General features: G+C 45.5%; 1 protein-coding gene across 13 annotated transcripts in view; it reads left to right on the top strand.

Moving 5' to 3' along the window:
* The window catches only part of PLCL2 (phospholipase C like 2), a 134,711-nt gene that overhangs the window by 52,820 nt on the left and 67,625 nt on the right, over positions 1–14,266 (top strand). For 8 of the 13 annotated variants that reach the window (XM_083577668.1, XM_083577671.1, XM_083577669.1 and 5 more), the window contains 2 exons: positions 4,976–5,047; positions 10,172–10,771. In XM_083577668.1, the coding sequence (XP_083433794.1) occupies positions 10,457–10,771 (315 nt within the window). In that variant the 5' untranslated portion in view covers positions 4,976–5,047; positions 10,172–10,456. Of the gene's footprint in view, positions 1–4,975; positions 5,048–8,750; positions 9,175–9,832; positions 10,047–10,171; positions 10,772–14,266 lie in introns of those variants that run through there. The other 5 variants (XM_083577667.1, XM_083577664.1, XM_083577670.1 and 2 more) reach the window with 4 other exon arrangements.

The raw sequence follows: 14,266 nt of genomic DNA, 5'->3' as shown, positions 1-14,266 counted from the left end.
CGTTGCAACAACTCATATCACCCTAATCATGGGCCCTGCTGGATGGGGCTGATGGGAGTTGGAACCCTTTAATGCCCCAAGGGCCACTGCTCTTCCTTCCATCCCTGTTTCAAAAGTAGACAAACCCCTGTTTTTGCCTTCAGGTTAGCACTGTATGTATGAAGTTTTAAAGCAAATCTAATTATTGCAGGGATCTATCTCATGACTTTATGAATGCTTGCCTTTTCAATACTGCACTGTGTAACCTAGGCAATTGCTCAGAATTAATCTTCAGAGGGTCTGAAGATAGAATCTGGTATATAGCTTCAAAGTCTGATACATAACTTATAATTTATTAACATTTATGTGAAGAAAATTACTTTTTCTCTCTCTCAGTTTCTCGCTCTCAGCTGTAAGTGTGTGTGTGTGTGTGTGTGTGTGTGTGTGTGTCCCTTGCGACCTTGCTGGTCTTAGAGATTTCAAACAGGGAATGAGACAAAAATCTGTATCTATTAATAAGTCAATCTAGAACAGATTTGTTATCCTCATCTTTTCAGGAAAACATGTGTTTCAGTTTAAGTGCATGTGACTCAGAGTTGATTCTCTGAGGTGTGTTTTTTTTCTTTCTTCTGCTCAAAAAAATAAGCAGGAAGTTAATTTATAACCACCATCATCACAGGTACAAATATGCAGAATCCTAACATTTGATGATGATTATGATAAGGCTGTGCTTGAACAATTGTTCCCCCTCTTATCAAAAACAGTACACAGACTGTATGGCAAATGCATCCTGTTTATGACTGGATATTGTGGCCAGGGGTGGAGGAACGGGGGTGCGGGCCACCCCGGGTGTCACCACTGAGGGGGGTGACAAAATGCTGGGCGGCACTCACCGCGGGGCCTGCAGCACACTCGAGCCACACGTCTCTCCTGGGAAAGACGCAATGGCTTCGGTGTGCAGGCTCCACGCTGCCCAAACGGTCCGCCCGCTGCCTCCCCCCCAGTGGTAGGGCGGCTGAGTGGGAGGAGGCAGGCAGACTCTGGAGGCCCACAGTGCATCCCACCCCTATGGGAGGCTCACCCCGCCCCTGGGTGCACTGCCACCAGGCGCCTGAGTGGCTTTCTCCGCCGCTGCTTGTGCCACTAGACAACCATTGTGGCACCTGAGTTCTGACGCTAGACACAAGACAAGGACTTCACGATTTGGTTTGGACATCAATTCAGTGCTTTGAAAAACAACCCATCTCCGTCAGGAACACTTTGTAGGGCGGCTGATTTGCCTTAGGGTCTGCCCAAGTTTGCTTTGCTTCCCTTTTGACAAAAGTGGATGAAATCTGCAGGTATGCTACCCTTCTGGAATGAATAAAGTCTGCCAAATTACAGGCAAATAGGTTGTGTGTGTGTGTGTGTGTGCGCGCGCGCAGGGCATCTTCTAAACTTCAAATTTCTTTCTTTTCCTAAAGGGGAATTTTTAGAACTTATTTTGGGGTGGAATTGGATGACATTTACAGGCCAGATTGAATTCTGTCAAATTTCAGAATGATAGCTGCAATGGTTTACCCACAAGGGCAACCTTCACAGTTTTAGGGTGTTTTCCTAGTGCTTGTGGGCAATTAGTCTAAAAATTGGAGACTTGAGATATGTGCCCCGGGGCAATACGCCTGCCAAACTGTAGAGAAATACTTCCAAAGGCTATCATTTCCTTTAAAGTTGGTTGAAGAAAAGAATTAAAGGGATTTGCTTTCTGGGTAAACCCATTCCCTCTGATTATAACTCGTCAGCTCTTACTTTGCCCTTTCCCTGTACAGTGGTACCTCGGGTTAAGTACTTAATTCGTTCCGGAGGTCCGTTCTTAACCTGAAACTGTTCTTAACCTGAAGCACCACTTTAGCTAATGGGCCTCCTGCTGCCGCCGCGCCGCCGGAGCACGATTTCTGTTCTTATCCTGAAGCAAAGTTCTTAACCTGAAGCACTATTTCTGGGTTAGCGGAGTCTGTAACCTGAAGCGTATGTAAACTGAAGTGTATGTAACCCGAGGTACCACTGTACTGATGTTTAATGTCCTTTCCCCCATCACCCCACTCTGGTGTTTTCCTTATATGATAAGATTAGAGACTCCTAGTTCACTTTTAGCAGACACTTTGCAGCAGTTTTTTTTGATGTTTGGATTGCTGAGGCACCACAAGGTGCTCCAGGAGTCCTTGCGTTGAACTCATACAGGTTCTGCTTTGTCTCTGAGAAGTCCAGAGTCCCTCTGAGGCAGTGCCCTATGGCTTGAGAGTCTAGATTTGTGCAATCCCAGACAAAACAGGTTTAATAAACCAGCTCAGTTGCAAATTGTAGTTTGGGAAGATTGCTTGTTTCAACGATCCATAGTCAAGATTAACCATAGTTTAGGGAATGGAAGTAAAGCTAAGTTGCAGTTCATTGAAAAGGAAGTCAGTGCTTCTGATCTCCTCAGTATAACTGTGACAGACGTGGTAGGGAAGGGGAGAAGCAGCATGAATACAAGGCTCAGGCATTAACACTAAATCTCATCACAATTACAACATGTCCTTGCTTCCCAAACTTATTTCATTGATGCTTGTTGGCATCACAGGTTCATTAAGCATATATTCAGAGAGATTTATAGCTAGACATCTTTTGCCATGAAGAACTGCTGCATAGGATAATCTTTTTATGGCTAGCATGCTTTAAGAGCATTCTGCCAAAGTTTAATGTTAATGCTGCAGCTCTTACAATATCCGTTATCATGCTATACTGTACTGATGCAGAAGTCAAATTTTGTTATCAGTCTGATCAGCAGTGGCAAGGAGATGGTTCTGTACTTGCATTTTAAGTGGCAAAATGGCTGAAATCATTACTCATGTTCACTGCGCTGCTGGAGAGGCTACATGACAAAGAATTCTAATAACTTGGGGTTCCTGCAGCTTTTAAATTCAGAATTTTAATTTGAGGCTAATGAGGGAGAGACTGTTTGTCCAGAAGGGTTTGTAGATCTAAAGATGTTACTGTAAATCCATACTTAATTTCAGCCTGCCATTTAATTTAATTTGTGAAGCAACACAAAAAATAAATCCAGCCCAATCTGTGGATTTAACACTAGCAATTTAGGCATAGTTTTATCTATTTCTTGATGATTGCATTGATCCCCAATATTCATTGCATTTCAAATTGTCTGGAATTTTTATATGAATTGTTCTTATAGTATCTGGTAAAAAGTGTGCACGTTAATATATTTGTAAGATTAATATATAGGACTACCGAATCTGTTCAGAAAACAGTTTGAATAATAGTATTTATGTGTGTGGAAAGCTAAAAACAACCAAATATTTTCCCTAGAACAGGCATAGGCAAACTCGGCCCTCCAGATGTTTTGGGACTACAACTCCCATCATCCCTGACCACTGGTCCTGTTAGCTAGGGATGATGGGAGTTGTAGTCCCAAAACATCTGGAGGGCTGACTTTGCCTGTGCCTGCTCTAGAACATTGGATGTGTGGGATAACTAGCCTCATACAACCAGTATGCTTAAGTCTAATTAATGCATGAAGGGAATGTGTGAAAGGGTTAATGCCATTGAGTGAACTGCCCTGCCAGGCTTAGCTCACCTTGGGATGGACTAGGTAATCAAGCCTATTGTTCCCCCAGTCTACTTACCGTATTTTTCGCCCTATAGGACACACTTTTCCCCCTCCAAAAATGAAGGGGAAATGTGTGTGCGTCCTATGCGGCGAATGCAGGCTTTCGCTGAAGCCTGGAGAGCGAGAGGCGTCGATGCGCACCGACCCCTCTTGCTCTCCAGGCTTCAGGAAGCTATCCGCAAGCCGGGCGTGCAAGGCTTGCGGGCAGCAGCCTGCAGCCCGAAGCACAGGGCGAGCTGCAGAGCCCGCCCCGTGCTTCGGGCAGATGTCGGCAAGCCTTGCGCGCCCAGCGGGAGGTCCCGCTGGGCCTGCAAGGCTTGGGGCGGCAGCCTGCAGCCTGAAGCACGGGGCGAGCTGCGGAGCCTGCCCTGTGCTTCGGGCAGATGTCGGCAAGCTTCGCGCGCCCTGCAGGAGGTCCCGCCGGGCGCGCAAGGCTTGGGGTGGCAGCCTGCAGCCCAAAGCACGGGGCGAGCTGCGGAGCCCGCCCCGTGCTTCGGGCAGATGTCGGCAAGCCTTGCGCGCCCAGCGGGAGGTCCCGCTGGGCGTGCAAGGCTTGGGGCGGCAGCCTGCAGCCTGAAGCACGGGGCGAGCTGCGGAGCCTGCCCTGTGCTTCGGGCAGATGTCGGCAAGCTTCGCGCGCCCTGCAGGAGGTCCCGCCGGGCGCGCAAGGCTTGGGGTGGCAGCCTGCAGCCCAAAGCACGGGGCGAGCTGCGGAGCCCGCCCCGTGCTTCGGGCAGATGTCGGCAAGCCTTGCGCACCGGGCTCGCAAGGCTTGCAGGCAGCAGCCTGTTCTGGGGGCTGGGGTCAGGGGAAGCTCGGGCTTCCCCTGCGCCAGCCCCGCACCTGGGGGGGGGAAATAATTTTTTTTCTTTATTCCCCCCCCCCAAAAAAAACCTAGGTGCGTCCGATGGGGCGGTACGTCCTATGGGGCGAAAAATACGGTAATAAGCTTAGCATGTAAAGAGGTCTGAGCTGGTTTTTCCAAGTCCAGACCACATGGTTCTATCAAGCCTTCCTTGAAATCTCATACCAATAATTTAGGAACCTTCATCACTGTAACTAAGCCTGTGTTTTCTGAATGCTGTATGGAAAAGCACATGAATCCAACCTTTGGAGAGTTTGCAAGTACACCATTTTAAACTAACAAAACGTGTAGTCTTTTGCTATGCTGGTTGAAGAGGAGAGTATTTTGGAACTCAGGTTTGAGCAGCTTATCTTTCCACACTTTACTGCATATTGTGATTTTAAATCTCTGCTGGGATTTTCTCCACAGAGAGTACTTGCCCCAAACTTGGAGTCTGGCATCCAGGAATTCTCTTTTTACATCTGTTTTTTTTTCCTTGCCACCAACAGGATGTAGAAACAGCACAAACAGTACAAGCAATGAGACACAACCATTGATTTTGGGCCAGCGGCATTTATTAGGTAATTGACTGGTTATTTTGTTATTGATTAGTTCTTAATTTTGTTATTGTTTTTTTTTAAAAAATTGTTAAATGAAAATGACTTATTCTCTGCTGTTAGCAAGTGCGTTTTTCTAACTACATTTTCTACATGACCAATTCTTGCAGACTTACATTTAGAAATGCATTTAATAGTATATTCTGGGTGTAATTTGAAATTATTAAACAAGCTAAACTAAGAGTTGTGGTGGAGAAAAAGTCACACCAGATAAAATTACCTTCTCCATGCAACTCCTAAAAATACAAGGACTCTTTCAGGGTCTTGCCTTGAAAACCTAAAGGGTCCATGAGGCATTTAAGAGGGGAGATAAATTTTACAAACCTATTTTGAACCAATAAGCAAAATCCACCAGGAAGCCAGGAAGGCAAGGCTAGGATGGACCAGAATAACAGTAGCAAGGCTCTCTCTATGGGACAAGAGAAACCAGTATCAGAATTAAGGTGGCAACATCAGGTTTTACTTTGCCTGTTTCCTTTCCTCCCTCTGTTTTGCTGCTGTGGTAGACTAGCAAAGGGAGTCCTAACCCAAGCCAAGGACTTAACTCCATTTCTGGACACAGCTCACAGACACGCCATCAATAGTAGCCATGCTGCTGAATCTTATGCATGTTCCATCAGACGTCAAGCCAACTGAATTCATTGTAGACATGCTTAAATTGAGGTGCATAGACTTGTAACCTTGGAATGTTAGTGTACACTGTAATGTATGGTGGAATGTGCCTCGTGACTATTTTAATACATTGGTATCCACCAACAAAGGATTTTTAATTGCACAGTGCTTTTCTAAATGGGGAAATGGGAAACAGAAACTTACTGAATCAGAGAACTGACATGGCTGAGCATCAATGCCATTAAGACAATGTTTGTCTCCTCTTCCATTTGTCTTCTAAGATTTCGTCTCCCTAGTTTTCACTCCTGATTCTTGCTGTCTTTCAGCAGTGGGTGCACAGCATGTCCTTTCTGTTTTTTAGTTATCTTGCCGATGTCCTCTATTCTACTCATCTAAAATGACTGTTACTAAGTTTTCAGCTATCTTTCTTTCCGAACAAAATCTATTTTCTATCCTATTCCTAGTCAACTTGTCTTCTGCCTTTTAAATGGTTGGTATTCCATCTCTTAGCTTCTTTTCACTGTACTGGGATGTCTGCATTGGTCTAAGTTATGGGACTGGATATGGTGAAAACTGCACATTTGATAGCTACAGTATATGCGCATAGCAAAACTCAGCTTCATGCTGCTCTACGAGTGACAACCAACAAGCCCCATTTGAAGGTCATGTGGAGGCTGTGCAGTTTGAATTAAGATTTGTTCAGAGGGGAGGGGGGAGGGCAAGGTACCTGCTTTTTCCAATAACACCCCTTGTGTTGCCAGTTGTAATCTCTGTGTTGGGTTTTTTCCAATTGCTCAAAAAGTAAATGCATCACAGAGCAGACTTACAAAAACACACAGCTATACAAAATTCCTTTTTTGAGAAGTGGTTTCCTTTCATTTCTCACATCAGTGAAGGTCTCTTGGGAGTTTTATCCTCCATCATCTCAATTTGAAAAGACACTTGTCTTATAAAGCAAATTATAACATAATTACTGTAAGTAAGTCTTTGGGGCTATTATTTCATTCCTACAGTATTTGTTATAGACCTATTTATTCATGTTTGTTTTTGTTATTTATTTTGTCATGTTGCAATGCATGTACTTGTACGTCAGTGATTTTTTTAAAAAATGTCCTTTGAAAAGCCTTGCTTCTTCTTTCTGTTCTGCATTTTCTCTCCTATAGGCAATGACACAGCCCATCACTTACACTGACCCCCTGTGGATTTCTGTGTCACTTTCAAACTAGTCTCCATCTATTCCAGACCTCTTTTCTTCACCCCGCTTTTATCCTTTCTTGCTGCTGCCTTGTTGTACATTCAGAAATGGTTATATGCTTGTTTACTCAGAAGGAAATTTATGAGCAATCCTATCCTATTACTCAGAAGGACATTCCACTGTATTCAGTGGGGTTTACACCCTAGTAAGTGTATTTAGGATGCAGTCCTGCTTTTCCTTCTTGAACTGTGCTAAAGCTTGTCTATCAAGTTATTCCATTCCTTTTTTAAACACTCCCACAATATCTGTTTTCTTTTTCAAAGTGTTTTCAGGGCCATGGCAGATTATTCAGTTCTGCCATGTGCTGTTAATATTGCAGTTGCTTTATCAAACCGTCTAATCTCTCTTTCAACTTTATCTTCCATGATGTCACTTAATGTATTTACTCAAATTCATTTAACACAGACTCATTTAATGCAGATTCAGTCATTGCTCCTTAACCAACGTTGAGATGCTTAGTGTAGATTATCAAGGTCAGTGGTTCCCATTTGGTGGTCCATGGACCCCAGGGGGTCTGCATAGCCTACTCAGGGTCCGTGGCACCATTCACATAACTAAAACTACCATAGGGATACCAAAGTTTTCAAAAGTAGGGGGTCTGTGGCTTGGCTTTTGAAAAACAGGGGGTCCTCAGTCGTTAGCTAATTGGGAACCAATGATCTAGGTAGCAAAAGAGAGTGAGTGAAGCAGAGGTGTTTCCTTCCCCAAACCCTTTTGGTGTGTGTTTGTATTAAAGTTAGTGAGTAAACAGCAAGAGGGGTAGTAGCTATAGCACATCAATTAAAAGTGAAAGAGTGAACTCTTGTGTGACCGTTATGCTGCCTGTTTTCACAGGATCCCTTTTGTGTTTTTGTACAGCATGCAGAAGGCTGGAAAATAATTTATTATTAATATAATTATATAATTTACCTGAAATGTCAGTATGCTTGTATAAGGGCAGGCTTTGTGGTCATTAAGTGGCTGGTAGACTTCACATCAAGAATGTGCTCTGGGCTGTCATGATGTGGTTGGTGTATGTAAAGCATGTGTAAAAACACATATATCCTTGCTTTTTTATCAGCACACTTATTCTGTTGTTTTTGTTTTGTCTGCTCTCTGCCTCTTTTTGGAAGTGTCATCTATATGTCCTTGAGCATACGGCATGTACACACATCCATTTCAATTTGATTTACACTTTGGAAGCCATTAATGGACAGGAAAAGGATTGATTGTCCAGGAATGTGACTCTAACCCAATCCAGATGGTCCGATGGGTTAACCACTGAAAGTCCTGAGGGCATTTTTACAAGTGAAGCCGAGAATGCATTTTAGTCTGGAATGTATCACTTCTTCTGCGCATTATTAACGCAGGAGAGGGCCAGTTTTAAATGGAACGCATGTTCTAGCCAAACGAGGCTTTAGATTCAATCACAGAAGCGGAAAATGAAAACAAAACAATTAAACCCATTTGTGAAAGTGCCATGACACACGCGGTTGTTCGCATCAAGGTAAAAAGTGTGGTTTTAAAAAACAAAATAAAATGAGAGACCAAGGAAAATAGCCCTGGAAGAGGTCAGGAGAGGAAGGTGTGTTGAAAAGCAAAAAAATGAGAGGAATATGAAGGAAGAGCACTTTAGGCTGAGTTCCTTCGCCATTAAAACAACCCCAAGCAACTGGTTATTTGGGGGGGGGATAAAAAGGAAGGGGGTGTCTGTGAAGGCAAAGCGCCAGGTCGCCCCGAGTGGGCAACATTTGCCTGACAGATTGGCTTCTCCCTCCCTCGGCTCCACTGTAGTGTGTTGGGCTTGCCGGAGGGGGTGCTGGGCGGCTGCCCAATCTGAGCGGTGCTCGTCCGTCTGATTGACAACTGGGTCGGGCCCAGCCGGCACCGGTGCAAGATACGCACAGGCAATTAGACGGAGGCGGGGGCTGTTTTCGCGGGGCTTTTCCCTGTCCTCCCACAGGCGGGGGCGCTCCGGCGTCACGCTCGCAGCTGCCCCTTTACCTCAGGCAGCCCAGGAGGGAAGCCGCGGCAGCCGCCGCCCGCCACCCTTTCTCCCAACGGGTGAGGCAAGAGACGGGGTGGGGGAAAGCACAGCCCAGGCACATGAATCAGTCTCTCGGCGCGTATCCGGCTTCAGGCAGAGGCGGCGACCATAGCGGGGAAGCGGGAAGGGAGGGGACGCCTGCTCTGACTGCGGCCATGCCGAGAGCAGCGGCGGCGACTCTGTCACCTTGCCGTGAAGGTGTGCGCATTTTTTGGACGGGGAGGGAGAGCTGCTGGAAAGGTTGCGGGAGGGAAAGGAAGGCGGGAAAAGTGACAGCTGGCGCGGGGAAGGGCAGTTTGGGGGACCCTGCGCGCGCGCGCAAGAGAGTTGCTGCCCTGGAGCCCAGAAACCGGGGAGGGGCGCGCGCGCTCTTGCTTGCCTGCCCGGTGGCGGGGAGGGGCAGGTTAAGAGCAGCGCGTAAAAATGCCCCTGGGTGCTGGAGGAAGAGGGACGTGTATATGTGTGTGTGCACAAGGCGGCTCTCTGCGTGTGCTGACTTTCGTGTCGGCACAGGTGAACGCTTCCGAGGCGCCACTGCAGTGCCCTCAGCTGCGTGTGCAGCCGGTAGGAGAGGACACAAAGAGGCGGGACGGCTCTCCGGCGAGGAAGGGAAGGAGGCGCTCCTTGGCCCCCCGCGCACGCGGGAATTATAACGGCGAGCGGGAGGAGGACGATGCAAGCAAGCATCGATATTGTGAGGAAGTGACTGGCCGCGCGACTTCCTTTCAGAGCTTGCTCGCTCTCCTCCCCGCCTTCCAGATAATGCACAAATAATCACCGCTGCTTTGAAGTCGCTGTTGGTTTAGTAGCGGCGGTGGCGGCAGCGGCAGCAGCTGCCGCCTTTTTTTGCAAGGGTGCTGCGCCTCGCGCGCGCGCCCGTGCCTCTAGCTCCTTATGGGGGGGGGGAGCTCTCTTGTCTCCTCCCCTCCCTCCTCCCTCGGGGAGAGCGCCTTTGTTGTTGTGTTTCGGGGAGGACTCCTATCCTTCACCTCTCCGTGCACGCCGCGTTGCGTGTGTGTGTGTATGTGTGTGTGTAAGGCGGTGCATCGCCGCCCCACCGGATGCATGCAGTACGTCGTATTTTTTACAAAGTATGTTATTGTTTCGTGCGCCTCATTTGAGAGCTGATTGTCACGTTTCATCCCGCCCCCCTCTTTCCCCCCCCTCCCTCCTTCTCTCTCGTTTCCTCTCCCAGGTGCTGAAAAGCCACGGCTGGCGCTGGCGGAACCGGGATCTGTGCGATCGCTCCGGCGCTTTGCAACCTTTGCAGTTTGACCGACGGTCGGAGACGGGAGAGTTTTGCAACCCGCCTCTTTAGAGCCTTTGCATATATCGGGGAGGAGAAAGAAAGAAAGAAAAAGCGGAAGGAGGAGAAGCCCAATCATCATCATCGCCCAGCTGCTGCAGAAGCAGGAGGAGGAGGAGGGAGGAGAAGAGAAGGGTCGTCGATATTGTTGCTCCTCTAGAACTGGCGAGGCTGATGGCGGAGTTTGGCAGCAGAGGGGGTGGCACCAGCAGTGGGGGCATAGCCTCCTCCCCAAGCCCTGCACACGGGAAGGTTGCCTTCAAAGCAGGAGATGGGGAAGGTGGTGGTGGTGGAGGAGGTGGTGGTGGGGTTGCAAGAACCCACTTGGACAGTGCCGGCAACGGGGTCTCCAATGGGGACTGCGCTCTGATGGGCACCAGAGAAGAGACAGAGTCTACTCAGTCTGGCAGCCCTGCCACAGAGAGAGGATGTCCCACCCTGCAGCCAGATGGCAAACCTGGTCACCCCAAGAAAACGAGCATCATCAAGGTAAGAGGATGTGCTACCTGGGGTTCTCTGCTATTTGGGGGTGGGAAAGGGGATGATGGAAATGGACATGCACAAATGCCAGGCTCCAGGTGAGCCAACTTAGTCGTGTATGTAGCAGTAAATGTGTCTGCTGACTTGTGCAGGTGAACACACAGCTTTAAAGCAGGGAGAGGACACAACCTGGCCATTGAATTTTGATTATATGAGTGTGGAGCTTTGGTGTCTGTGTCTGTATAAAGAGGTAAAGTTGGGGGCATTGGGGGGGGGGAGGCGCGATAACTTGTGCTTCTGAAATGAAAGAAGGAAGGAAGGTACTGCTGCCTAGTTAAGTACGGAATCAGCTTGCCATGCAGAGATTTCAGACTACGCAGGTTTTTGCTGATTCTGTGGGATGCTGGGTGCACCTGTGCAGAGCAATTTTGTACCCTGTTGACAGACGCACAGCAAGTGATGTGAAAACCAAGGATAAATGACGTGGGTGAGGGGGAAGAAAGATGAACGCCCTCCTAAAGGTGACAGCACATCCATCAAGAGATTGTTTATGGCAGCTTATGCCTATAGTCTTAGCCTTTCTTAATTACTTTCTAGATATTATTGTCACATATCAAACAGGTACGGGGAGATAAGACAATGCTGGTAGGTGAATCATAGATTCAGAAAATGAAGGATTCCTGGCTATAAGTCTTAATAGTTTTAAAGAAAACAGTTGGTTTATTTTTTTACAAAAACATGACAGTAATTTATCTTTGATTGCTATAGGGCATAGGATTCATAATAGCTGAATGGCATATAACCCATACTGTTAATTTTAAACACAGATGAGCTGCATTAAAAGTTACATAAAATAATAGAGTTGCAATATGTATGAATACAGCAAGTCCATAGCCAATGATATCTCCTTGTTGAGAATAGGTATTTTCAGTAGCATGTTGTAAAGTGAAATGTTTCTATAATGAATACTCCATTAGCAGCAGATCTCAAGTTGTGCAGCAAGCTGCAGGATCTTGTTTTCAGAATCAAGGGGAGAACAAGGACAGTCAGTGGTAGAGTACATTTGACAGTCTTGCACCCACCCATCCTGTCAGAGAGAGGTGGTGCAGGTTTGGTAACCACTTGCAGCAGTGTGCCTGTGTGACAAACATCTGCAGCACAGTGGCAAACTTCTGTTGCTTCTTGTTTAGGTATAAATTCAATACCGTATTCATTTAGCCTGCCAAAATATCTTTTGAACCAAGCACAGAGTTAATTTATAACTCTGCAATTGTGTTCCCTGGTAGTCCAAACAACAATATAATTGCTGTATTACTGGAGTTTGTTAAATAGTGGTGTGTGTTTTTTTCAGTTTCTGTAGCAAGCTTGTGCTTCAAAAGAGTAGGAATAAAAGAAACATTTTTTCAAACCGTAGCTTGCTTTAAAGCTAGGGTTGGGATTCAGAATTTGGTAACTTGAAAGTGGACTTTGCCTTCCACACATCTATGACTTATGTGGTTCATCCAACTAACTATGGGTTAAAACTCTAGATTTGTTTCCTAACGTTTTTCTTTTTATGATAAAGTGGTATATAAGTATTTTTAGAAATAAAGTTAGTTGCTTTCCTCACTATCTCTTTCGTATTATTACTTCCATTGGTGGTTCAGCATGGTGTGAGCTCCAAATATTACTTATTAACATGCCTTGGCTGATAATTATTTTGTATTGGAGTGTCATCCATATTTACAGCCACGTCTGATGTGTGTGTACTTGGAAGCAAGTGCTACCAAGTTCAGTGGGAACAGGAATTTTAAATGAACTAAGGTTTGGAATTTATTCAGAATTTGTTTATTGTTCAAGGTCACCTTCATACATATGCAAAAAAATTAAAAGCCCTAGATACGCAATTTTAAACATGCTATTGATTATGGATATCCATATTGAAGTTTATGCAAATCCTTGCCCTATAGACATGCAGCATTAGCAAATAATACGAGTTTCTTGCGTCAGCTGTTACTTTCCATTTAGTTGAACACAACTATATTATCTGTTTTACAGTTGACATTCTTTTTGAAGTATGTGGCTGCCAATACAAGAGTTTGGCAAAACACTTGTGTAAGTTAGTGGCACTAAAATAATTGCTTCCTATAGTATAATTTTAACATCATAAACACGGATTCCTATTTATTGAAACTAATCTTTGTTTAATGGTGCTTCTACCTGCCAAGTCCATCTGGAGCTCCTGAGTTATATACTAAAAACTGATGTTGAAATGTCGGCGCAAATATGATAATAAATGCCTGCTTATGCAAATAATATACTGTTGTTTAAGCAGTGCCCACCATACCGGTATTCTGAGCCTCTTCCCCCAGTGTAGTTTATTACATTTCTATGAACAGTGGCTAGGCTTGTTGAGAGCTGGAGTAAACAATTTTAATCTTACGAAAAGTATGGGCCTGCAAAAAACTACAGTGCTCTGCTTTGGTAGCAGGCTTTAGGATTTGGCTGTAGTGCTCCAGTTCCAGCAGAAGTTGCTGTTTTATCCATTGTGGAACCTGACCCTTGGTTTGTTGCTAGGCTTGGCTGCGTATGTAAAATCATAAGAACTGTCACCACTTTTTAGGGACCCTGTGCTGTGCTCGGGATTTGTAGTAAGAGGATTTCTGCGTTCAAAGGGCTGGCTTGTGTGCTACTTCTCTGTGGTAGACCGCTTCTGTGTTGCAATTTTTCATGCCCCATCTGTAACCCTTAGAGTTGTATTACCACGTGGGCACTCCTGATTGCAACAGGAGTTTTCAGTGCAGCACTTTATGAAACTAAATGGCAAATGGAACTTCATTTGGTCCTTCTTAGAATAGTGCTTTATCTGTGGTGGTGTGCATCTGGATGAAGCTAACACAACCATTTAGGAGTGGGATGTTGCACGACGAGCTTCAACTCTCTGTTGTTCTGTATATTGAAGTTTTATGCATATATTACTGATAGTAATGATGTTATACAATATAGTTTGTTTATTTAATTGGGAGTCTCTACTTTTGCTGTATACAAGTACTCTGCTTACATTTACATTATCACTTTTTAAAAGCTGGACAGTGAGTCTGGCTTGATGAATGCTGCGAACTGGAAAGTCTCTTGCTTTCTTAACCTGTTACTGGCTTAGCCCTCCCTTCCTCCCACTTCCAGATGATTTTGGCATGTAGGACAGCTTGCCTGCGTAGCCTGCTGGATTGGGCAAGCACCACTTCTGCACAGAGATCCTGTGCATAGCAAACAATATTTCTAGCTCTCCAAGCATTTTGGAAAAGCAGCAGCAAGAATATTTTCTCTGTTCATGCTTTTTCCTTCCCCCTACTTTAAGTTAGGGTATGTTCTCAATTTCTGCTGGAGAGAAATGCCACAAAAGGCAATGCATTAGTAACATTTATAATGCAGTAACCTATTAAACCTTCACTTTCTCATTGTAACACAGTTCCTGCATGTTTTCATTCGGAGTAGTTTTTAAAACAAGCAGTTAGGAAGGAGATG

Source organism: Podarcis filfolensis (genome assembly GCF_964270895.1).
Source record: "Podarcis filfolensis genome assembly, chromosome: 12".
Lineage (NCBI taxonomy): Eukaryota > Metazoa > Chordata > Lepidosauria > Squamata > Lacertidae > Podarcis > Podarcis filfolensis.
The sequence above is the reverse complement of the archived record's forward strand: the minus strand, read 5'-3'. Positions and strand labels throughout refer to the sequence as shown.